The 24,729-nt window shown below is 43.5% G+C and overlaps 1 protein-coding gene across 1 annotated transcript in view; it reads right to left on the reverse strand.

Annotated features, from left to right (window-relative positions):
* The window catches only part of cdc27 (cell division cycle 27), a 147,536-nt gene extending 130,420 nt beyond the window's left edge, over window positions 1-17,116 (reverse strand). Inside the window, exon 1 of the mRNA XM_043675341.2 lies at window positions 16,959-17,116. Coding sequence (XP_043531276.1) covers window positions 16,959-16,985 — 27 coding nt within the window. The 5' untranslated portion in view covers window positions 16,986-17,116. The remainder of the gene's footprint in view (window positions 1-16,958) is intronic.
* Window positions 17,117-24,729: the final 7,613 nt, after the last annotated feature.

The raw sequence follows: 24,729 nt of genomic DNA on the forward strand, positions 1-24,729 counted from the left end.
GAGGTGGGTGCGTGGAATGCACTGCCAGCAGTGGTAATAGGGTCAGAGACATAAAGGACATTTAAGTGACTGCTGGACAAACGCATGGACGGCAGCAAATTGAGGGGTTTTTCGGTTAGGTTGGTCTTTGATTAAGATAAATGCTTGGTACAACATCAGGGGGCGAAGGGCTATACTGCGCAATACTGTTGTATGTTCTAAAATCAGATCCAGTAATAATCATTCCTCATTGCATCATTCTCTTGAATGCACTCCCAAAATTCTACACCATTCACATAACCACAATCCAAATTTATATTAAAAACGTTAAAAGTTCCTGAAGACAGCTACCAAATTTCACTTTATTTTGCACCACTAATATATACCTTTGTATTTATTCTCTGTCATGATTTTAACAAAGTCAGCCAAGTGGACCTTGGAGCCAAGTGGTCCTTGAGTGGACCACATTAACTGACCAATCAGGGAGGTTGACAGGTACAGACAGCAACATTTTGATGTGAAAGGCACTGCTTGTCACTCGAGTGTTTCCTTTCTTCCTGGTGGTGGAAATTTGAATAAAGGTTTGTGCACCTTGTGTCTCTCACTCTGTGTCTCACACCTGCACACACACCCCATGGGTGCTGGGGAAAAATAAGCACAACCGCAGTTAGGCAGTAGTGTGGGGGTTTACAAAGAAGAAAAATTAGATTTTTAGATTACTTAGATTACTTACAGTGTGGAAACAGGCCCTTCGGCCCAACAAGCCCACATTGACCCGCCAAAGCGCACCCACCCAAACCCATTCCCCTACAATTACCCCTGCATTTAACACTAGGGGCAATTTAGCATAGCCAATTCACCTAACCTGCACATTTTTGGACTGTGGGAGGAAACCGGACAAAAAAAAACAGGAGCATCAGAGGTTCTGTTCACTCAGAGCTGGCTCTGAGGGAGCTGGATTAGTGGAAATAAAGGATGACTTGGTGACGGGATACCAGCCTTTGTAAAAAAAAAAGCAACATTTTGATGTGAAGGGCACTGCTTGTCACTGGCCACTCGGGTGTTTCCTTTCTTCCTGGTGGTGGAAACTGAATAAAGATTTGTGCACTTTGTGTCTTTCACTGTGTGTCACACCTGCACACACAACATGGGTGCTGGGGAAAAAACAAGCACTACCTCAGTTAGGCGGTAGTGTGGGGAGAAAAAAAACAGCTACGTGAAACTGAATAAAGATTCATGCACCTTGCGTCTTTCCCCATGTCTCAAAAACATGTCAGGGGTCCTGTTCACTCAGAGCTGATTCTGAGGAAAAAAAATATAAACAGCAACGTTGGAGGTTTTGCTCACTCCGAGGGCTGTTGGATCAGTGCCAAGTACTATGCACATGTAAATAAAGGATGATGCGATGATGGGATAGCAGTGTCTGAGGAGTTATTTCAGTGGTGACAAGAAAAAAGCACGTTCCTAAAGAAACAAAAACAGAAGGTGCTGGAAAAACTCAGCAGGTCCGGCAGCATCACTGAAGAGAAATCAGAGTTAATGTTTCGGGTCCAGCGAGCCTCAGACCTGATGGGAGGTAGTAAAATGTCAGTTTTTATGCAGATGATAGGTAAGGAATAAACAATAGGTGGGGATAGAGCCCAAAGAGAGAGAGAGGAACAGTTGGACAGACAAAGGAGTGGATAACGATACGGCTCGGAGAGTTAAGAGAGGCTGTTAGAGGCTTACAATAAGTAGTGTGTAATAGCATTAAACGCGATAAGTCCTGGTGTGTGAGATTGAGCGCTGGACATGGAGAGTTCAGGCCCTAAAATTCTTGAACTCAATACTGCATCTGGAGAGCAGCAGGGTCTTCAAATGGAAAATAAAGGTGTTGTTCTCCCAGCTTGCGCTAAGCTTCACCGGAGCACTGCAGCAAGTCTGAGACAAAAATGTTGGCCAGGCAACTGGGTGGTCTGTTGAAGTGCAGGCAACTGGACGTTCAGTGTCATTTTTCCAGGCAGAACATAGACGCTCCATGAAATCAGTTTACACTTAGTTTCCCCAGCGCAGAGAAGACCGAATTGTGAGCATTAAATGCAGTTGACCAGATTACTTGAAGTGCAGGTAAAGTGCTGCTTCACTGGAAGGTACGTTTGGAGTCTTGGATACTTTGGAGGGAGGACGTAAACGGGCAGGTGTTACACCCTCAGGTGAATTCAGGAGAAGGTGCTGGGTGGGGTGTGGTGTTGCGAGTTAAGAAAGAGTGTACTAGGGTATCCCAGCAGGAACAGCCCCTGTGGAAGGTGGGCAAGGAACGGGAGGGGAAGGTGTGCCTGGTGGTTGATGATCTTTTGGGTATGGATGCTGGTGGGATGATAGGCTAGGGGAAAGTGAGGGCTGCAAATGCTGGAGATCAGAGCTGAAAATGTGTTGCTGGAAAAGCGCAGCAGGTCAAGCAGCATCCGAGGAGCAGAAGAATCGATGTTTCAGGCATGAGCCCTTCTTCCTTCGGTTCAGGAAGAAAATGGATATTTCAGAGGCTCCCTTGCCAAATTTGGCCTCACCAGAACATGTGTGACAGAGAAATTAGAAGAAGGGAATGGAATCTTTACAGGAAGCAGGGTGCAAGGACGGTGTCTAAGTAGCTATGGGAGTCAGCAGTTTTATAGTGGAGATTAGTTGCCAGTTTTTCCCCAGAAATGGCAACAGAGACGTCAAGGTAGGGAAGGGAGGAATCAGAAATGGACCAGGTGAAAGCAAGGGCATGACGGAAATTGGAAACAAAATCAATGAAATTCTCTAATTCTGGACGAGAGGAGGAAGCAGAACTGATGATATCATCAATATGCCAGAGAAAGAGTTGTGGGTGGGGGCTGGAACAAAGAATGTTCCACATACCCTGACAAAGAGACAGGCATAACTGGGACCCATGTGCGAAGAAAATGAGAGTTAAAAGAGAAGTTATTCAGGGTGTTGTTATTTTTCTTGAGATTTTTTCACATTTGATGAAACTGCAATACGTCAATTTCTGTGCACAACAACTAAATTTTATTAAGCAAATATGGTCCAAGCTTTCTGGAGGAACGTTTAACACACACTTTGCAGGGCTTGCGCAGTCGTGTCAAAGATCTCTCTGAACAAAAGAAACAGTCCTGCCTTTATGCAGTACAAGAGTTTCACATTACAGTCAGTAAATGCCCACAAAACAACCCTCAGCCACATGCCACTCAAGACACCATGTTGTGCTCACATCATTTCCAAAACAATATAATGAAAATCGTCCCTTACTGGTCAAATCTGTTGTCAATCTTCTTTTTTAAACTGCAGGAAGGAGTCAAAATTCCAACTGTACATTTCTAATTGATTTCTGAATAGGGGATGATGATGCAAATAGCTCTGAATGGCAAGAGATATGAATATAAATTCATTACATTCTACATGCAAGACAAAGACATACCACCCTAAGACACCAACCTACCCTCGGGACATCCAATTTCCTGCACGTCAGCAGAGCAAATCAACCCTTTAATATCTCACAGGGTGAGGATAAGCTTGGCAAAGTGGAGGAGGGTGTTGGTGGGTGGGGATGGTTCAGGCCTTTGCTCCAGAAGGAACCAGATAGCCCCAAGACCATCCTGGTGGGGGGATGGACGTGTTAAGAGATTACCATGGATGCGCAAAGGGGAGGCAGCTGGATTTTGATTGCAAGTTCTGAAACTGTCATAAAGCATCAGTTAGACCCTGACCTCATTTTAGCTGGTGGTGCACAACCCCTCAACCCAGTGCATTCAAGCGCGTACTCCCCCAGCCCCACACAGCTCTTTACCTCCTTTCGAAAATCCACAAACAGGACTGTCTAGGCAGACCCATTGTTTCTGCCTGCTCACGCCCCATAGAACTTGCTAACTTTTCTCACCTACCGGTCCACTTATATCGCGGCTCCTCGGACGCTTTACACCAGTTTCAGAAGTTCCAATCAAAATAAACATCTGGTTAAATGGTCACCCAATGTTAATGGATGTTGATACCGACGCTACTGTTTCAGTGATAGCAGAATTAGTCTTTGCTCTGGACTCAAACGCTTAAGTTGGCACAAGACCTGGGCTAGCCTGAGAAATTTTACAGATTAAAGGTGAAAACTTAATTCCGGTCTCTTGTGAGAAGCAATTCAGATACCACTGACTGTAGTAAAAAAGTCAAGCCAAGGCTTGAAATTGGTTGAGAAAGATTCAAACAGTTGGGTTCCTTCTTCTTGATTAGAAAATAGCTACCGGAACAAAATCCTAATTAAATATTTGCAAGTTTTTTCTGGAATGATCTCGGGACCAAAGGAGCCAAAGCCACTTTGCATGTTGACCAGGAAGCAATTCACCGATTCTGCAAGGCACATCCAGTGCCATTTGCCCTAGGGGCAAAAGTAAAGGTGGAAATCAAAGGTTGGAAAGCAATGGAATAAAAATAGTTCAGTTTGTGGAATAAGCAGCACCGAATATGAAGCAGGACGGGTCAACTTGCCTTTGTGGCAATTTTAAACAAATGGTAAACTGTTTTTCACAGCTGGATAAACACCCAAGCCCTTACACAGAGGATTTATACACAAAGCTGCACAAGCCTTGGGTACATGCAATTGCAGTTAGATGAAGATTCTCAGAAGCATGCTACAATTCAAACCTGTAAGGGTTTGTTCCAACATAGAAAGCTGCCATTTGGGGTATCGTCAGTACGTGCAATTTTTCAGCAGAAAATGGAAAACATTTTACAAGGTCTACCCCAGGTCACCATTTACCTCGATGACAGACAAATAAGGAGCACTTACAGAACTTGAACATATACCTTAGACATTTCGCACTTAGAAGGGCAACATGTGCGTTCCAGGCACTCCAAGTGACCAACTTGGGTTACAGAGTCAACAAGAGTGGGTTACGCCAGTTGGAAGATAAGGTGACGGCGATCAAACATGCCCCAGCTTCCACATCAGTACGAGACTTTAGGCTTTTCTTTGGGCTAGTGAATTATCACAAAGTTCATACATAACCAGGCCTCCATGCTGGCATCTTTGCATCAACTCTTGAAAAAAGATGCACTTTGGAAATTGTTGCGTAACCAAGCCATAGTGTTGAGATTACATTAAATTAGATTCCCTACAGTATGGAAACAGGCCCTTTGGCCCAGCAAGTCCACACCGACCCTCCGAACAGTAACCCACCCACACCCATTCCCCTGACGCTATATTTACCCCTAACTAAGTGCACCTAACACGATGGGCAATTCAGCATGGCCAATTCACCTAAAACGCACATAATTGCCCCAGAGCATCCAAAGGAAACCCACGCAGACACACAGGGAGAATGTGTAAACTCCACACAGACAGGCGCCAGAGACAGGAATCGAAGCCGGGTCCCTGGTGTTGAGAGGCACTGAGCCACCGCGCCATCAGACATCAACAGGTGTGGCACACTGTGATCCCAAGAGAGATCTGGTCTCCATGCAATGTCTCCATGCACACCGCTGGGATAGTATTAGCACACAGGTAGTCCAATGGAAAGGAACATCTATGCTTCTAAGAGTTGGGCTAATGCAGACTGTAAATATGCCCAGATTGAGAAGGAAGGTTTGGTGGGTGCTGAAATTAGGAATTTCCAATAATACCTTGACAGACATAAATTTGTAATAATAAACGGACAAAAGAAAATAAATAAATAAATTTTAAAAATCGCTTAAACAGGACAAAACAGTGCCGCCCATAGCTTCAGGCCAAGTTCAGCCATTGGCTCGAATACTAAGTACATATAATTACAAGTTGGGACACAATGCAGAAAGCCAAGTAGCAAACACAGATTCATTGAACTGCCTCCGAGTGGCAGAGATGCCACTGGTGGTACCGCAACCGGAAAAGTCCAAAATGGTGTGAACTTTTCTGGACTTCCAGTCACAGCTCACAATATCAAACCTTGGACGCAGAAAGATACAGTACTGGCAAAACTGAAATAGCTGGTGGTGGGCAGGGGACAACTAATAGCTATCATAACTGGAATTGAAACTTTTTGGAACCCAGGAAGATCAGATCACAGTAGAGGGCAGCATTTCACTACGGGGAGCAAGAGTGACTGTCCTAAGCAAAGGTCGCTGCCAAAGTCTCAATTCCACCAGGGTCATCCAGGGGATTCCAAATGAAGATGCTGGCAAGAGTTTATGTCTGGTAGCCAAGATTAGATGCGGACATAGTTGGATTGGTGTAGCAGTCCCCAGACTGCCAACAAGGACGACATTTACGGCCAGCAGCTCTCCCATATTCATGAAAGTGGTCATATAAACCCTGGACTCAGTTACACATTGATTGTGCAGAGCCTTTCATAGGCTCAATGCTCTGAGTCATTATGGATGCCTACCCAAAGTGGCTGGACGTACACAGGGTTCTTCATCAAACACAGGGATGATAGAAAAACTACATGCACATTATTTGCAATACAGACTCCCAGAAGTGTTGGTCATAGACAATGGGATGTCATTTACCAGTAGGGAATTTGAGTATTTCCTGAAGTCAAATGATTTTCATCATCCACTGGTCTGTCAGGAAGAGCAGTCTAAACTTTGAAGGCAGGCTTAAAGAATCAGCCTACAGCTTCACTTTATACCAAACTGCCCTGGTTCCTGTTTGATTGTAGGATTACCCTTCATGCAACTATAAGGATAGCTCCAGCAGAGCTGGTAATGGGGAGAAGACTCCACCTCAGGTTAAATCTAATCTTTATGACCGAAGTAGGGTGTGGGGGAATGAAATCATCAGGAAGAACGTCGGACACAAGACGAGGCCAAGCGAGAAAGACTAGTTCAGGGTAGGAACTTTTGGTACAGGAACCATGGGTATGGCACTGTGTGGGTAAGGGCCATGGTTGATGCGAGGTCAAGTCCAATGATGTATAGTTCCTGCAGATGCTACAGTCCTGAACAAGGAAGTAAACTTCAAAATCGAAAACAATCAGGGAACAAAAAATTTCCAGTTTGACGATCTTTCCAACTGTTCAGAACCCATGGGTTATCCCTCGCTGTCAAGGGTTGGTGATACCGCAGAATCTGAGATGGACACAGTGGATGCCGTTGCCACCTGAAGAGGAGAATGAATTTCTTGCAAGATTCCTGAGCACGAGAAGCAAGCTTTTGAGTATGACATACCACCCGTATACAAGGTGGAGTCAGAGGTACCTGGCCTACTAAAATGCCCCACAATAAAATACAAGAGAAAGAACAAGCCTATGTCCCCAGACCTAGAGGGGGAAGGGATGTCATGATTGTAATGAGGTCAACCTCAGAGAATGAAGTCCCTGATTGCACCACATTAACAGCCCCAATCAGGGAGCCGTGGCTGACAGATAAACAGGAGCATCAGAGGTTCCGCTCACTCTGAGGTCTGGCTCTGAGGTTGGATCAGTGTCAAGTGCTATGCATGTGTAAAGAGCAACTTGGTGACAGAATACTCTGTCAAGTTATTTCATTCTCTTCACATTTTTCACCACAAATTAATAGCCCATACAACTAGTCACAAAGTTTAAAAAAAATCACATGTCCAGTTAACGAACTAAATGTTGTCTTTGGCTCCTATTGGACTTTCTCTCTCTCTCTGACCAATTGCTGACTTGCAGCAACAGTCCAGAAAGAACCATTCTTCTTCATTAACCCTGACACTCTCGCTCCTTTCCACACTTGCATATCTGCTCTGAAGATGTTCTATCCAGTAATATTTGGCACTCAGTCTTGCTCTAAGAAAATTAGATCTATATTATTTCAAAAATAGCCATTCGGGAAGCTGGCGATCTGTGCCTCCAGCTCACTGACTAATTACGTGCCTCAAGTGTTGATACACATGCACTGTATGCAAGAGATCTTGTGGCACAGCGATAGTAGTTCTACATCTGAGCCAGAAGGTCCAGCTTCAAGTTTCACCTGTGTTAGAGACGTGTCATAAAGAGCCATTAATATGTTACAGCACAGAAAGAGATCATCCAGTTTATTATGCCTGCTTCAGCTGAATAAATGACCCACAAACTTTAACCCCAGTTTCCAGTAGCTGGTCTGTAGCCTTGCAAGTTAGTGTTTGAGAAAATCAGAACTGCAGATGCTGGAGAGTCAGAGTCGAAAAGTGTGGCGCTGGAAATGCACAGCAGGTCAGGCAGCATCCAAGCAGCAGAAGAGTCGACATTTTCGGCTTAAGCCAATCATCTACCCATCAACTTTTCCACCTACCCACCCCTACCGCCCTATTTATCTCTCAGCCCCCTTCCTTTTCCACACTCCTGATAAAGGGCTTATGCTCAAAATGTAGAATGTCCTACTCCTTGGATTCTGCTTGACCTGGTGCATATTTCCAGCATCACACAAGTTACAGTACTGAGAGTCAGAGATGTACAGCATGGAAACCTTCGGTCCAACCCATCCATGCTGACCAGATATTCCAACACAACCTCGTCCCACCTGCCAGCACCCGGCCCATATCCCTCCAAACCCTTCCTATTCATATACCATCCAAATGCCTCCTAAATGTTGCAATCGTACCAGCCTCCACCACATCCTCTGTTTGAAAACTTTGCCCTTTAGGTCTCTTTTATATCTTTCCCCTCTCATCCTAAACCTATGCCCTCTACTTCTGGACTCACCAACCCCAGGGAAAAGACTTTGCCTATTGACCCTATCATAATTCTGTAAACCTCTATAAGAACACCCCTCAGCCTCCGACGCTCCAGGGAAAACAGCCCCAGTCTGTTCAGCCTCTCCTTGTAGCTCAAATCCTCCAACCCAGGCAACATCTTTGTAAATCTTTTCTGAACCCTTTCAAGTTTCACAACATCTTTCCGATAGGAAGGAGACCAGAATTGCACTCAATATTCCAACAGTGGCCTAACCAATGTCCTGTACAGCCGCAACATGACCTCCCAACTCCTGTACTCAATACTCTGACCAATAAAGGAAAGCATACCAAACGCCTTCTTCACTATCCTATCTACCTGCGACTCCACTTTCAAGGAGCTATGAACCTGCACTCCAAGGTCTCTTTGTTCACCAACACTCCCTTGGACCTTACCATTAAGCGTATACGTCATGCCAGGATTTTCTTTTCCAAAATGCAGCACCTCACATTTATCTGAATTAACTCCATCTCCCACTTCTCAGCCCATTGGCCGATCTGGTCAAGATCCTGTTGTAATCTGAGGTAACCCTCTTCACTGTCCACTACACCTCCAATTTTGGTGTCATCTGCAAATTTACTAACTGCACCTCTTATGCACACATCAAAATCATTTATGCAAATGACAAAACAAAGAGGACCCAGTACCGATTCTTGTGGCACTCCACTGATCACAGGCCTCCAGTCTGAAAAACAACCCTCCACCATCACTCCCTGTCTTTTACTTTTGAGCCAGTACTGTTTCCAAATGGCTAGTACTCCCTGTATTCTGAGAGATCTTAACCTTGCTAATCAGTCTCCCATGGGGAACCTTGCCGAACACCTTACTGAATGAAGTCCATATAGATCACGTCTACCGCTCTGCCTCATCAATCCTCTTTGTTACTTCGTCAAAAAACTCAATCAAGGTCGTGAGGCATGATTTCCCACATACAATGCTATGTTGACAATCCCTAATCAGTCCTTGCCTTTCCAAATACATGTACATCCTGTCACTCAGGATTCCCTCCAACAACTTGCCAACCACCGACGTCAGGCTCACTGGTCTATAGTTCCCTGGCTTGTCCTTAAACAGTGGCACCATGCTCGCCAACCTCCATGTCTTCTGGCACCTCACCTGTGACTATCGATGATACAAATATCTCAGCAAGAGGCCCAGCAATCACTTCTCTAGCTTCCCACAGAGTTCTCGGGTACACCTGATCGGGTCCTGGGGATTTATCCATCTTTATCCATTTCAAGACATCCAGCATTTCCTCCTCTGTAATATGGACATTTTGCAAGATGTCACCATCTATTTCCCTACAGTTTATATCTTCCATATCCTTTTCCACAGTAAATACTGATGCAAAATATTCATTTAGTCTCCTCCATTTTCTGCGGCTCCTAACAAAAGGCTGCCTTGCTGATCTTTGAGAGGCCCTATTCTCTCCTAAGTTACCCTTTTGTCCTTAATATATTTGTAAAAACCCTTTGGATTCTCCTTAATTCTATTTGCCAAAGCTATCTCATGTCCCCTTTTTGCCATCCTGATTTCCTTCTTAAGTATACTCCTACTTTCTTTATACTCTTCTAAGGATTCACTCGATCTATCCTGTCTATACCTTAGATATGCTTCCTTCTTTTTCTTAACCAAACCCTCAATTTCTTTCGTCATCCAGCATTCCCTGTACCTACCAGCCTTTCCTTTCACCCTGACAGGAACATACTTTCTCTGGATTCTCGTTATCTCATTTCCGAAGGCTTCCCATTTTGAAGTCGTCCCTTTACTGCGAGCATATGCCCCCAATCAGCTTTCAAAAATTCTTGCCAAATACTGTCAAAATTAGGCTTTCGCCAATTTAGAACTTCAAACGTTCAGATCTGGTCTATCCTTTTCCATCACTATTTTAAATCTAATAGAATTGCGGTTGCTGGCCTCAAAGTGCTCCCCTACTGACACCTCAGTCACCTGCCCTGCCTTATTTCCCAAGAGGAGGTCAGGTTTTGCACCTTCTCTAGTAGGTACATCCACATACTGAATCAGAAAATTGTCTTGTACACACTTAACAAATTCCTCTCCATCTAAACCTTTAACACTATGGCAGTCCCAGTCGATGTTTGGAAAGTTAAAATCCCCTACCATAACTACCCCATTATTCTTACAGATAGCGGAGATCTCCTTACAAGCTTGTTTCTCAATTTTCCTCTGACTATTAGGGGGTCTATAATACAATCCCAATAAGGTGATCATCCCTTTCTTATTTCTCAGTTCCACCAAATAACTTCCCTGGATGTAGTTCCAGGAATATCCTCCCTCAGCACAGCTGTAACACTATCCCTTATCAAAAATGTCAATTGCCCTGCTCTCTTGCCTCCCTTTCTATCCTTCCGGTAGCATTTCTATCCTGAAACATTAAGCTGCCAGTCCTGCCCACCCCTGAGCCATGTTTCTGTAATTGCTATGATATCCCAGTCCCATGTTCCTAACCATGCCCTTAGTTCATCTGCCTTCCCTATTAGGCCCCTTCCATTGAAATAAATGCAGCTTAATTCATTCGTCCTACCTTGTCCCTGCCTGTTTGACTCACTTCCGTTCTCAACTGTACCAGTCTCAGATTGATGTCTTTCCTCACTATCTCCCTGGGTCCCACCCCACCACCTTACTAGTTTAAATCCTCCTGAGCAGCTCTAGCAAATTTCTCTGCCTGTATATTAGTCCCCTTCCAATTTAAGTGCAATCGGTCCTTCTTGTACAGTTCACTTCTACCCCAAAAGAGATTCCAATGATCCAAAAATGTGAATCCTTCTCCCGTACACCAGCTCCTCAGCCATGCATTTATCTGCTCTATCCTCCTATTCCTGTCCTCACTAGCTCGTAGCACCGGGAGTAACCCAGATATTACTACACTCGAGGACCCCCTTTTTAAATTTCTGCCTAACTCTCTAATCTCCCTTCAGAATCTCAACCTTTCCCCTTCCTATGTCGTTGGTTCCAATGTGGACAATGACTTCTTGCTGGCCCCTCTTCCCCCATGACAACATTCTGCACCGTCTCTGAGACATCCTTGATTCTGGCACCAGGGAAGCAACACACCATTCTGATTTTCTGCTGCTGGCCACAGAAACGTCTATCTGTACCTCAGACAAGAGAACCCCTTAACACAATTGATCTCTTGGAACCAGACGTACCCCTCATTGCATTAGATCCAGTCTCAGTACCAGAAACTTGGCTGTTGGTGCTACGTTCCTCTGATAATCTATCACCCCCTACATTTTGCAAAACAGCATACCTGTTTGAAATGGGTATATCCACAAAAGACTCCTGCACTAGCTGCCTACCTGTCTTACCCTTCCTGGAGTTAACCCATCTATGTGACTGTATCTGAGACTTGCCCTCCTTCCTATAACTGCCATCCATCACATACTGATGCTGTTGCAAATTCCTCATTGCTTCTAACTGGCTCTCCAATCGATCCGATAAGACTCGCAGCCAACAGCATTCATGGCAGATATAATCCACAGTAACCCTTAAACTCTCACATCTGACACGTACATATCACTGTACTAAAAAACATTTTTGCTCCTTCACAAACTACAGACCCAGATATTAACACGGTCTACGAACACTGCCCCAGATTAAATTAATAGTTATGGCTTATATTTTAAGTTTAATCAAGAGACATCTCCAAAAACATAATTGCCATGCACATCCCAATTTCCTCTAAATGAGGATTTGTTTCAATAACCTTAGGAGCAAATTCCAGGTATCCATCATCTTCGCCCCCTTCAAGCCAAGTTTCCATCATGGCAACAATATTTTGCTGGTACAGTGGCTTTATTTGCTCTATTCCTCACATTATACATATCCAAAAATCTCACAACACCAAGTTATGGTCCAACCGGTTTATTTGGAAACACTAGCTTTCTGACCACTTCTCCATTACGTGGTTGTCTCAACTACCTGATGAACGAACAGAGCTTAAGAAGATCATAGCTGATCAGATATTACTCAACTGCACTTTCCTGCTTTATCCCCACAAGCCTTCATTCTTCAACTGGTCAAGTTGAGAAGGGTGTTATCAGCACACATACACTGTGTCTTCAGATTATGTCTTGAGGGGCAGTAAGTATATGAGATATAGGAGAGGCCAAGGACTCTGCCACGAGGACACAAGACATAACAGTGCTGGAACAGCAAAGTTGCTGAAACTGATTTTCTGCTTGTAGTTAATTAGGTTAGGTTAACGTTTATTTCATAGATTCATAAAGTGCAGAAAAAACCCTTCACCAACATAACTACCACTTAAAAATGCCCTCATCCCAATTTCCTGAACCTGTCCCATATCCTTGCATGTTATGATATTTGAAGTGTTTATCCAAATATTTTTTGAATGTTGTACAATTTCCAGCTTCCACAATTTCCCCAGGCAGTGCATTTCAGATTCCTGCCACCCACTGAGTAAAAACATTCCCCCTCCCCGTGCCCTCCAAATCTCCTACCCATTACCCTGAAACTAAGACTTCTCACCATTGAACCCTCAACTAAGGGGAACAGCTGCTTCCTCCCTGTCCTTATCCTTCAATCTTATATGCCTCAGTCATGTCCTCCTCAGTCCTCTCTGCTCTAAGGAAAACATACTTCCTGTAGTGAGGTGACCAGAACTACACACAGTATTGACAATGGTCCATTCAAATTCAACATTACTCCTTACTCTTATACTCTTTTCCATGACCGATGAAAACAAGTGCCCATATGCTTTAAATACCCTATTCATGTGCTCTGCCAACTTCAGGGATCTATGAATAATTACCCCAAAATTCCTATTTCTCTAAGCTACCCAGTGTCCTGCAATTCATTAAATACTCCCTCACCTTGTTTCTTCTTCCAAAATGCACCACCTCTCACTTATTCAGGTTAAATATCATCTGCCATTGGTCTGCCCATCTGACTAATCCATCTACTACTTCCACTAACCCACAAGCATCATCTTGGCTATTAACCTCTCTTAATCCCGTGTGCAAATTTGATTAACATTTTCATCTGTGTGTACCACAAACAATGAAGGTTTCAGTAGGATCCTTGTGGTGCAAAGCTGGATGCCGGTCTCCAGTCACTCAAACAGCCTTCTACCATTATCCTTTGTGTCCTATTAAGAAGCCAGGTTCTGAGCCATCTCGCCATTTTCCCCTCAATTCCATGTTCTTTAACCTTCTCAATTAATCAATCTCCCATGTGGAACTTGTCAAAAACTTTGTTAAAATCCACATAAACTATATGAACTGAACCTCCTGCACTTCATGCTTGATCACAGTTTCGAAAATGTCTGACAAATTTGTTTGGCATGATCTCCCTCTAACAAAGCCATGCTATTTATCCCTCATGCCTTTCCAAGTTGGTATTAATTCTCTCCTTCAGAGTTTCCTCCAATAGTTTGCTTATCACTGACGCGAGACTCGCCAGTCTGTAATTTCCTAGCTCATATCTTCCATCGTTGATATTTTAAAAAAAAAGGTAAAACCATATTTGTCCTTCTCCAGACCACTGGCACATCGCCCGTGGCCACAGCGAAATTAAAGATTCATGTCAGAACCCTTGTAATTTCCTGCCTCACCTCCCACATCCAGGCCAAGGGATTTGTCTGTTTTAAGCCTGACAGCAGATTCAATACCTCGCCATTTCCTATGTCAAACTGTCCAAGTTCCTCACTATCACTTTTCCTGGATGCCATGCAAACGTTCTCGTCTTCCAGAGTGAATACCGAAGTGTTCATTGCACACCCTTCCAATACCCACAGTTTCACATGCAGATTTCCCGAATGGATCCTATTCTTTCTCTGGTTAACCTTTTTCCCTTAAATCTTTGGATTCACCCCAATCCCTTTGATCAGAAGAACATCTTTTTTCCCCAAGACCACCATCAACATTTTCTACAGCATTCAGAATTTCTACCCATTTAACAAGCACAAGTTGAGTTTTTTTTATTGTGACTGAGAAAAACTTAAACTTTAAATCATGCCTTTTGCCCCATTTTTGCTCTTCTAATTGCTTTCAGTTCCCTTGTGCTCTTCCTGTATTCCTCTAGGGCCACAGCTGAATTGCTCCCTTTAGACTTGCTAAAAGCCTTACTCTTTCCTATCTCGTCCTGAATTGTCCAAGGCACCCATTGCTGAACATATTGCTCCTGCACTTCCCCCTAAAGTGGGTACATTTGGACCTGTACTCAGCGCACTCCTTTTTGAATGCCATCCATTGCTTTGCTGTAGACTTACCCACAAGAAGCTGTTCCCATTTTACTGTTTGTAACTAAGAATGGCACTGGTGACTGCAATCCCACCCACTTGAACATCTTTGAAGTGCATGTCCTGAATGGGTCAAAGTTCTTCAGATGTGGCCTAATCAGAACTTGATACAACTGTAACATAACTTCCAACCCTTTTTATTTCAATCTTATACAGACCATTGATTGTTCCAGTAACCTTTTAACATGATTTTAATTGTTTCTGCATATGGAGCCTTAAAGACTTCAGCTCAACTGTTATTAGCTTTCTACAATTTAAAGTAATACTTTGTTTGAAATGGAACTTATTCTGATGAGTTTCTCTGCCGAGGGAGAAAAAATCAATCACCAGCCTTTGGTTCAAGGCTGCTGGATGGGTCTCAGGACCTGCAAAGTAGTTACAATACACCTATTCAAAAGCATACATGCTTGTAGGCTGGGACAAAAGGAGACAAAGAAGACATTTGCAATGATATTGCATTTTCTGCAACTCTGGTTAGTTCGATAACATTTCGAAATGCAAACCTTTAGGGAAAGCAGTCACTAGGTATCACACAAGTAGCAATAAGATGAACGGCACGGTGGCACAGTGGTTAGCACTGCTGCCTCACAGCGCCCGAGACCTGGGTTCAATTCCCGCCTCAGGCGACTGACTGTGTGGAGTTTGCACGTTCTCCCCGTGTCTGCGTGGGTTTCCTCCGGGTGCTCCGGTTTCCTCCCACAGTCACAAAGATGTGCAGGTCAGGTGAATTGGCCATGCTAAATTGCCCGTAGTGTTAGGTTAGGGGTAAATGTAGGGGAATGGGTGGGTTGCACTTCGGCGGGGCGGTGTGGACTTGTTGGGCCGAAGGGCCTGTTTCCACACTGTAATGTAATCTAATCATCTGCTTGATTAACTTACTTAGGAGTTAATCAAGTCAACATTCACTCAAAGCAAAGTTGCAGATTTGTGCCTCAATCTCTATTCCATCACTATTTCTTACCTTCTTTCTTTCTCATCCCTTTGGCCTGAAGAACCCCCCACCCCCAAGCTAACATCAACATTTTCTACAGCATTCAGAGTTGAAACCCTATGAACAGCACACATGAATTTTCTTTTTTGATTGCAACTAAGAAAAACTGAAACTTGTCAAACTCAAGTCAGCTCACAATAATTCCTGACTGAATCAACCAGCTTCACAATTCTTGTCTTGACACCCAAAGTAATCACTACAAATCATGCAAGCAGTCAAAGTGAAAAAGTTTTGTTAAGCAAAAGGGTGACAAGTTATCAAAAGTAAGGAGTGTGGATCTGAGGTTACGAACAAACAGACCATTCACGATTTTACTAAATAACAACAGGTTCGAGGAGCTGAATTATTAACTCTTGCTACTTGTTCATACATTCCCAGTGCCTGCAATACTCGTGATCATTAACACTCCATTCTATACAGCTAACATTTTTCTTCCCCGTATACACAATGTTTCGAGCCAATTATCTCAATCCTACCTCATGGAACTTTTCTGTTCAGAAGTGGACATTCCAACACCCACCATTACACTTTCAGCACCTACTAAACAGGAAGAAAGCAGTTAAATTCCAACAGGACCAGCACCAAAAGCTAAGTATTTTCTGTTTCTCTCGAAGCCTGCAGGAGTGCCTGAAAGTAGCAAAGTTTTGGGGGAAAAACAAAAGGAAAGCGATCTTTGGATAGAGTAGGTGTGATCTTCCTATGGACCAGGTCCAACTGTTGTTTTGCCTCAGAATTTTTTTAAAAAAAAAGCAACAAACTAGGCCTGGCAGAATGCTAGATGAACATAAATCCACCAACCAGTCCCGCTGTTTGGAAAACACAAAACCTCATCCAACGAGAATACCACTGCTCTCATAAAGACTTCACATCCAGTTTAAAAACTCAACAACAAGCCACCCAGCTCCCAAACCCCAGGCCCGGTCCCTTGCCCCGGTCCGGACCGGGCTGGGCCTGGAAGGTAGGGGCGGCCGGCCAGCTCTTCACTCACACACGGGCCGGTTTGGCAAGTGACAGCCGGCCCGGGAACCCCCGAGGCCCAGTTTACCTGAACGGGTTCCTGCAGCACTGTCATGATGCGAGAATCAGTCTGTACCCAGTGGCGCGGCTTCGCATCACCCACAGCTCGGCCCAGAATTCAAATTTCAACAGTCACAACCACCGGATCCTAACGGCCAGCAGCACGACAGCAAGCCAGTCGGAAATCAACGAGTCACTCCGGAGATAGCCGAGCCTTGCCGGAAGTTGACTCGCCGGAAGTTAATCCATTGGAAGTTGTGAGGACGAGCATTGGGAGTAGAGTTTGTACTGATTTGGTTCCAGCTGATGGTAATGTTCGACAGGTTAGATTCCAGGGTGACACTTTGTATACCATACGGTTTAATATTCCGTTTGTTTCTTTTACCGTGGTGATCAGCAACTGCAGTTTTGCAAAGACTTATCACTATTGCAGAATTTTACAATGTAGAAGGAAACCATTGTGTCTGCATCAGCATTGCGCCATTCTCCTGCTTTTTCAATGAAACCCTGCACATGGTTACTTTTAAAATAATGATCTAATGCTCTCTTGAACTTAGCTCTCTCCACACTTCCAAATACTGCATTCCTGGCATAAAAATAGAAATTGCTGGAAAAGCTCAGCAGATCTGGCAAAATCTGTGGAAAGAGTCAAAAAGTGTGGTGCTGGAAAAGCACAGCAGATAGCAGCTGAGGAGCAGGAGAATCAACGTTTTGGGCATAAGCCCTTCACCAGGATCTGTGGAAAGAAATCAGAGTGACATTCCAGTGACTTCCTCAGAACTCTCTTCCTCGTTCTAGACTCGCATTATTCGTGCTGTGAGAAAGTTTTCCTCTTGCCCCACGTTTGTTATGTTTGCAAATTACATTCTCACTGAAGTCCAGGTCTGAGGTGTTCACGTCAGATGACCCTGACTTACATGGGAAGTCTAGGTCTGATCTTTGCAAAGCCATCAAGGATGCCAAGAGACAACGCCAGACTAAACTAGTGTTAGAGAAAAAAAAAACGGCAGATGCTGGAATCCAAAATAGACAGGCAGGAGGCTGAAAGAACACAGCAAGCTAAAGGGTTACACCAGAAATATCAACTACTCCACCTCCTGATGCCACCTGGCTTGCTGTGTTCTTCTAGACTAGAGTCCCAAACTAACCACACAAACACACATCTTCTGTGGCAAAGTTTACACAATCTAATGGGCTACAAAACAAAGTTGAGGAGAATCGGTCTCAACAATGCTTCCCTCCCTGAGAGCTCAATGCATTCTGTGTTCGTTTTGAACAGAAGGTCGATGAAATGAAAACCAGTGTACCTTCGATTGACTTCATCTACACTTCCTGCTGCCTCAGAAAAGCAGCCAACATAATCAAAGACCCTTCCCACCCCTGTTAAACACTCTTCCACTCTTTGGAGGGTCGGTGTGGACTTGTTGGGCCGAAGTGCTTGTTTCCATACTGTCGGTAATCTAATCTAATCTAAACCTATGTGCTCTATCTGCACCTTCTCTGGAGCTTTATTCTCTTCTATTACCTTGATGCACTTACATAAAATATGAGTTGTTTGGATAGCACCCAAAACAATACTTTTCACTGCATTATGGTATATGTGACAATAATAAATCACATTTTGACCCTTTTTGAAGCAGAAACAAATCTTGCCTGTCTACTCTGTCCAGACCCCTCAAGTTTTGAATTATTTTATTCATTAATGGAATGTGCTTGCTCTTGTCTGGGCCAGCATTTATTGCTCATCCTTAGAAAAGGGATGGTGGTTTGGAAGGCCTTCTTGAACCACTGCAGTCCTTGTTTTGCTGTTAGAAAGATAGTTCCAGGATTTTGACCCAGGGGCACTAAAGGAACAGCAATGCAATTCTATGTCAGATGATATTACTGCAGATGCTGGAATCTATCAACATCCTTTCTTCCCCCCTCTCACTACAGCATGAATGCTGCCTCCTCCACACTTCAGTACTGATGAAGACTCTTTGAGATTTGAAATGTTCGCTTGCTTTCTCTCCACAGATGCAGCCAGACCGACTGTGATATACGGCATTTTTTGTTTTCAATTCTGTGTCAGATTAGTTGGTGGCTTGGAAGGTAACTTGGTGACATTTCTATGTATCTGCTGCCCTTGTTCTTTTGCACGTCAGTAATTAGTTAGATTTTCTCTCCAAGGAAAACAGTCACAACATCTCCAGTCATTCTCATAATTGAAGGTTCACATCCCTGGACCTTTTTTTTTAATCTCTTCTGCACTATTTCCGATGCATTCACTTCCTTTCTAAAGTATGGCATGCAGAACTGTATACAAACACCAGCTGAGGTTTAACTAATGCCTTTCTTTAATTTCAGCATCAGAGAGGGATTTAAATTGCTCAGGCTTGAGACTAATTCAGGCAAAGATCAGATGGAAGACTGGAGGTTGGCAAATGTGGTGCCACTGTTTAAGAAGGGCGGTAAAGAAAAGCCAGGGAACTATAGACCGGTGATCCTGACCTCGGTGGCGGGCAAGTTGTTGGAGGGAATCCTGAGGGACAGGATGTACATGTATTTGGAAAGGCAAGGACTGATTGGGGATAGTCAACATGGCTTTATGCGTGGGAAATCATGTCTCACAAAATTGATTGAGTTTTTGGAAGAAGTAACAAAGAAGATTGATGAGGGCAGAGCAGTAGATGTGATCTATATGGACTTCAGTAAGGCGTTCAACAAGGTTCCCATGGGAGACTGATTAGCAAGGTTAGATCTCATGGAATAAAGGGAGAACTAGCCATTTGGATACAGAACTGGCTCAAAGCGGGTGGTGGTGGAGGGTTGTTTTTCAGACTGGAGGCCTGTGACCAGTGGAGTGCCACAAGGATCGGTGCTGGGCCCTCTACTTTTTGTCATTTACATAAATGATTTGGATGTGAGCGTAAGAGGTACAGTTCGTAAGTTTGCAGATGATACCAAAATTGGAGGTGTAGTTGACAGCGAAGAGGGTTATCTCAGATTCCGACAGGATCTGGAGCAGATGGGCCAATGGGCTGAGAAGTGGCAGATGGAGTTTAATTCAGATAAATGCGAGGTGCTGCATTTTGGGAAAGCAAATCTTAGCAGGACGTATACACTTAATGGTAAGGTCCTACTGAACAAAGAGACCTTGGAGTGCAGGTTCATAGCTCCTTGAAAGTGGAATCGCAGGTAGATAGGATACTGAAGAAGGCGTTTGGTATGCTTTCCTTTATTGGTCAGAGTATTGAGTACAGGAGTTGGGAGATCATGTTGTGGCTGTACAGGACATTGGTTAGGCCACTGTTGGAATATTGCATGCAGTTCTGGTCTCCTTCCTATTGGAAAGATGTTGTGAAACTTGAAAGGATTCAGAAAAGATTTACAAGGATGATGCCAGGGTTGGAGGATTTGAGCTACAGGGAGAGGCTGAACAGGCTGGGGCTGTTTTCCCTGGAGCGTCGAAGGCTGAGGGGTGACCTTATGGAGGTTTACAAAATTATGAGGGGCATAGATAGGATAAATAGACAAAGTCTTTTCCCTGGGGTCGGGGAGTCCAGAACTAGAGGGGCATAGGTTTAGGGTGAGAGGGGAAAGATATAAAAGAGACCTAAGGGCAACTTTTTCACGCAGTGGGTGGTACATGTATGGAATGAGCTGCCAGAGGATGTGGTGGAGGTTGGTACAATTGCAACATTTAAGAGGCATTTGGATGGATATATGAATAGGAAGGGTTTGGAGGGATATGGGCCGGATGCTGGCAGGTCGGCATGGACGGGTTGGACCGAAGTATCTGTTTCCATGCTGTACATCTCTTTGACTCTCTGTGTAATAATTGTATGGATTGTGCTGCAGCAGGACTGGACCAAAATCCTTATGGGAGCTTTTACAAATACTTTGGAGGGTTTAAACTAGAGAGATAGGGTGAAGGGAACCTCAGCAGGGAGACATAAGAGAGAGAAAGATAGATAGTGAAGTAGAAAGCAAATATTAAAGGCAGAAGGAACAAGGGCCAGCAGAAATTAGGGCCATGGTACAAAACAAAGTGTTAAACTGTAAAAAGACACAATTGTAAAGATCCTGATTCTGTTTGCATTGTGTTGTAAGATAGTTAAATTAACTGCTTTCATAGCTGTAAACTGGTACAATATGATTGCAGTTATGAAGACATGGCTGCAGGTTGCCAAGGCTGGAAACTGCAGATTTCCATGGGCATTCAATATTTAGGATGATTGGGCAAAAAGGTAAAGGAGAGAAATGGCATTTTTAGTAAAGGATGAAATTAGTGCAGTACTACGAAAGGCTCAGACAATCTAATTGTAAAATCAGTCTATGTGGAGCTAAGAAGCAACTAAGAGGTGCTCAAATCAGTGGGAATTGTTAATGGGACATTGGACAGTTATGGTGAGATAGGGTTTGGCATTAAACAGGAAATTCAAGATGTATGTCATAACTGTGCTATAGTAATCAGAGATAAAACAGAGAACATAGAACAGCACTGCACACGATGTTGTGCTGAGCATTTAGCTTAATCTAAGATCAACCTAACCTACACATCCCTCAATTTATTGCTGTCCATGCGTTTGTCCAGCAATCATTTAAATGTCCCAAATGTGTCTGACTCTCCTACCACCATGGGCAGTGCATACCATGCACCCACCAATCTCAGTTTAATGGAAGTTGAGAGATGACTTGGACGTACACATGACTGAACAAACTACATTAGCAATAAGACTGGAACAGGTGAATTCCTGGAGAAAATGCAATGTGTTCTTTTTGGATCAGTACACTGAGGAACTAACTTTGGAAGAGTATCCTAGGGTAGCAAGGGAAAGCACAAAGGAGGGAATATATGTGTGGAGTCAGAGGAGGTGGGTGAGGTTCTTAACAAATATTTGACGTCCGTTTTCACCAGGAAGAGCGACATGGATGTTGATAAGATCAAGGAGTGCTACATTGATATTCTGGAGCATGATTGTTGTTATTTTATTGAGATTCCTACCTACTTTATGCAACTGCAATACGCAAACTTCTGTGAACAACAACCAAACTTTATTAAGCAAATCCAGTACAAGTTTGCAAAGTGTGTCGAGAAAGGAGACAGTCCTTCCTTTGTACAAAATCTTTACATCACAGTCAGTAATGCCCACAAGACAACTGCCAGTCACTCCCCTACAGTCACATGTCACTCAAGACACAATGTAGTGACCACATCATCTCCAGAAACAGTGTATTGTAAATCATCCCTGAATGACCAAATCTGTTGTAAATCGTTTCTTTTGTAACTAAAGGGTGTGGTCAGAATTTAAACTGCAATGTTCTTATTAATTTCTGATCAAATCTGTTGTGAATCCTTTCTTTTGTAACTAAAGGGTGTGGTCAGAATTTAAACTGTAACGTTATTAATTTCTGAGTAGGAGATGATGACAGTGTACATGGCTCTGAATGGTAAGGGATGACAATGTATATTCACTTACATTCTACATGTAGAACAGAGACATCCCAACCTGCCCCCGGGGCTTCCAATTTCCTGCAGGTCAGAAGAGCAACTTAACTCTTTAATATCACATGTTGATATTAATAAGGAGTCGGTGTTGGGTGTATTGAAATACATTTAAGATACATTAATTAGAGGATTTGGAGCTCAGGGTAAGGTTCTGGATGTAAGTTTGCTCGTTGAGCTGGAAGGTTCGTTTTCAGACATTTTATCACCATACTCGGTAACATCATCAATGATCCTTCGATGAAGCACTGGTGTTATTGCCTGCTTTCTATTTACATGTTTAGGTTTTCTTGGGTTGGTGATGTGGGCTAGGTTTCTGTGCACGTTTTGTCTGCTTGTTTGAGTTTTAAGAATCTTAGAGACAGGATTTACTTGCATTTGGAAAAAAATTGAATTATTAGGAATAGTCAGTATGACTTTATGCAGACAAACAAGCAGACAAAACGCGCCCAGAAACCTGAGCCACTCTCCCCTACATCAAAGACGTCTCAGAAATGACTGCCAGACTACTCAGACCTCTTGGCATCACAGTAGCCCACAAACCCACCAACACACTAAAACAGCAGCTAATGAACTTGAAAGACCATATACAGACAACAAGCAAAACTAATGTCATCTACAAAATGCCTTGCAAGAACTGTAACAAACACTACACTGGACAAACAAGCAGAAAACTCACCACCAGGATACATGAACATCAACTAGCCACAAAACAACATGACTCACTCTCACTAGTATCCTTCGAAACAGATGAGGAAGGACACCACTTTGACTGGTACCATACATCCATCCTAGGACAAGCTAAACAGAGACATGCATGAGAATTCCTAGAAGCATGGCATTCCAACTGGAACTCTATCATCAAACACATCAATTTGGATCTCAACTATCACCCTCTGAGAAAAGCACAGGAAATAACATCACCATTGGAAATGACATCATTAACCCAAGGAAACCTAAACACAAAAATCGAAGTGCTTTGCCAGAGGCTCACTGATGATTTTAGCCAGTATGGTGATGAAACGTCTGAAAATGATCCATCCAGCTCAGCGAGCAATTACATCCATGATAAATTAGTCTCCAGGGCCTGGTGGTCTTTATCTCAGGATACTGAAGGAGGCAGAGGAGGAGTTTAGTGAGACCTTGACAGAGATCTTTATATTCTGTTTAGCCATAAGCAAAGTCCCAAATGACTGGCAAATAGGCGATGTGCCTTTGTTTAAAAAGGGCAACACAGATGATCCGAGAAATTATAGACCGGTGAGCCTTACATTACTGGCAAGAATATTATTGGAAAAGTATCTTAAAGACAGGATTTACTTGTGTTTGGTAAATAATTGAATTATTAGGAATAATCAGCATGACTTTATGCAGGGGAGGTCTTGTCTCTCAAATTTGATTGATATGGGCAGGGCAGTTGATGATTTCTACATGGACTTTACGAAAGGATTTGACAAGGTCCCCATGGGATGCTGGTCAAGAAGATCAGGTCACATGAGATCCATGGTAAGTTGGCAAATTGGATACAAAATGAGTTTGGTCACAGAAAGTAGATGTGGTTGAGTGTTTTTCAGACTGGAAATCTCTAACCAGTGGTAGTCTACAAGGATCAGTGCTGGGACCTAGAGTGATAAAAAGGTACAGCATGGTAAACAATCCCTCCAGTCCAACTCATCTGTGTCGACCAGATAACCTCAGTTAATCTACTCCCATTTGTCAGCATTTCACCCATATCCCCTAAAGTCCTTCCTATTCACGTATCCATTGAGATACCTTTTAAATGTTGTAAATGTACTAGCCTCCACTATTTCCTCTGGCAGTTCATTCCATACACTCACTACCCACTGTGTGAAAAGGTTGCCCCGTGGATCCTTTTTAAATCTTCCCCTCTCACCTTAAACCATGCTCTCTCATTTTGGACTCTCTGCCTTGGGGAAAAAAAACCTTGTCTATTCATCCGATCTATGCCTCTCATGGTTTTGTAAACCTCTGTGAGGTCACCCCTCAGTTTCCAACACTCCAGGGAAAATAGCCCCAGCCTATTCAGCCTCTGTCCAGAAAGCAAACCTTCCAACCCCGGCAACATCCTTGTAAGACTTTCCTGCAACCATTGAAGTTTAACAACATCTTTGCTGTAGCAGGGAGATGAGAATTGTACACACAGTATTCCAAAAGTGGCCGAACCAATGTCCTGCACAGCGGCAATATGACACCCCAACTCCAATATTCAATGCACTGGTCAGTGAAGGCAGGAGTACCAAATGCCACCTTCGTGACTGAAAACAAATACTGGAGATCATAGCAGGTCAGA

The sequence above is a fragment of the Chiloscyllium plagiosum genome, unplaced genomic scaffold (assembly GCF_037043375.1).
Source record: "Chiloscyllium plagiosum isolate Xiang-an unplaced genomic scaffold, Cpla_swu_hap1 HiC_scaffold_32, whole genome shotgun sequence".
NCBI lineage: Eukaryota > Metazoa > Chordata > Chondrichthyes > Orectolobiformes > Hemiscylliidae > Chiloscyllium > Chiloscyllium plagiosum.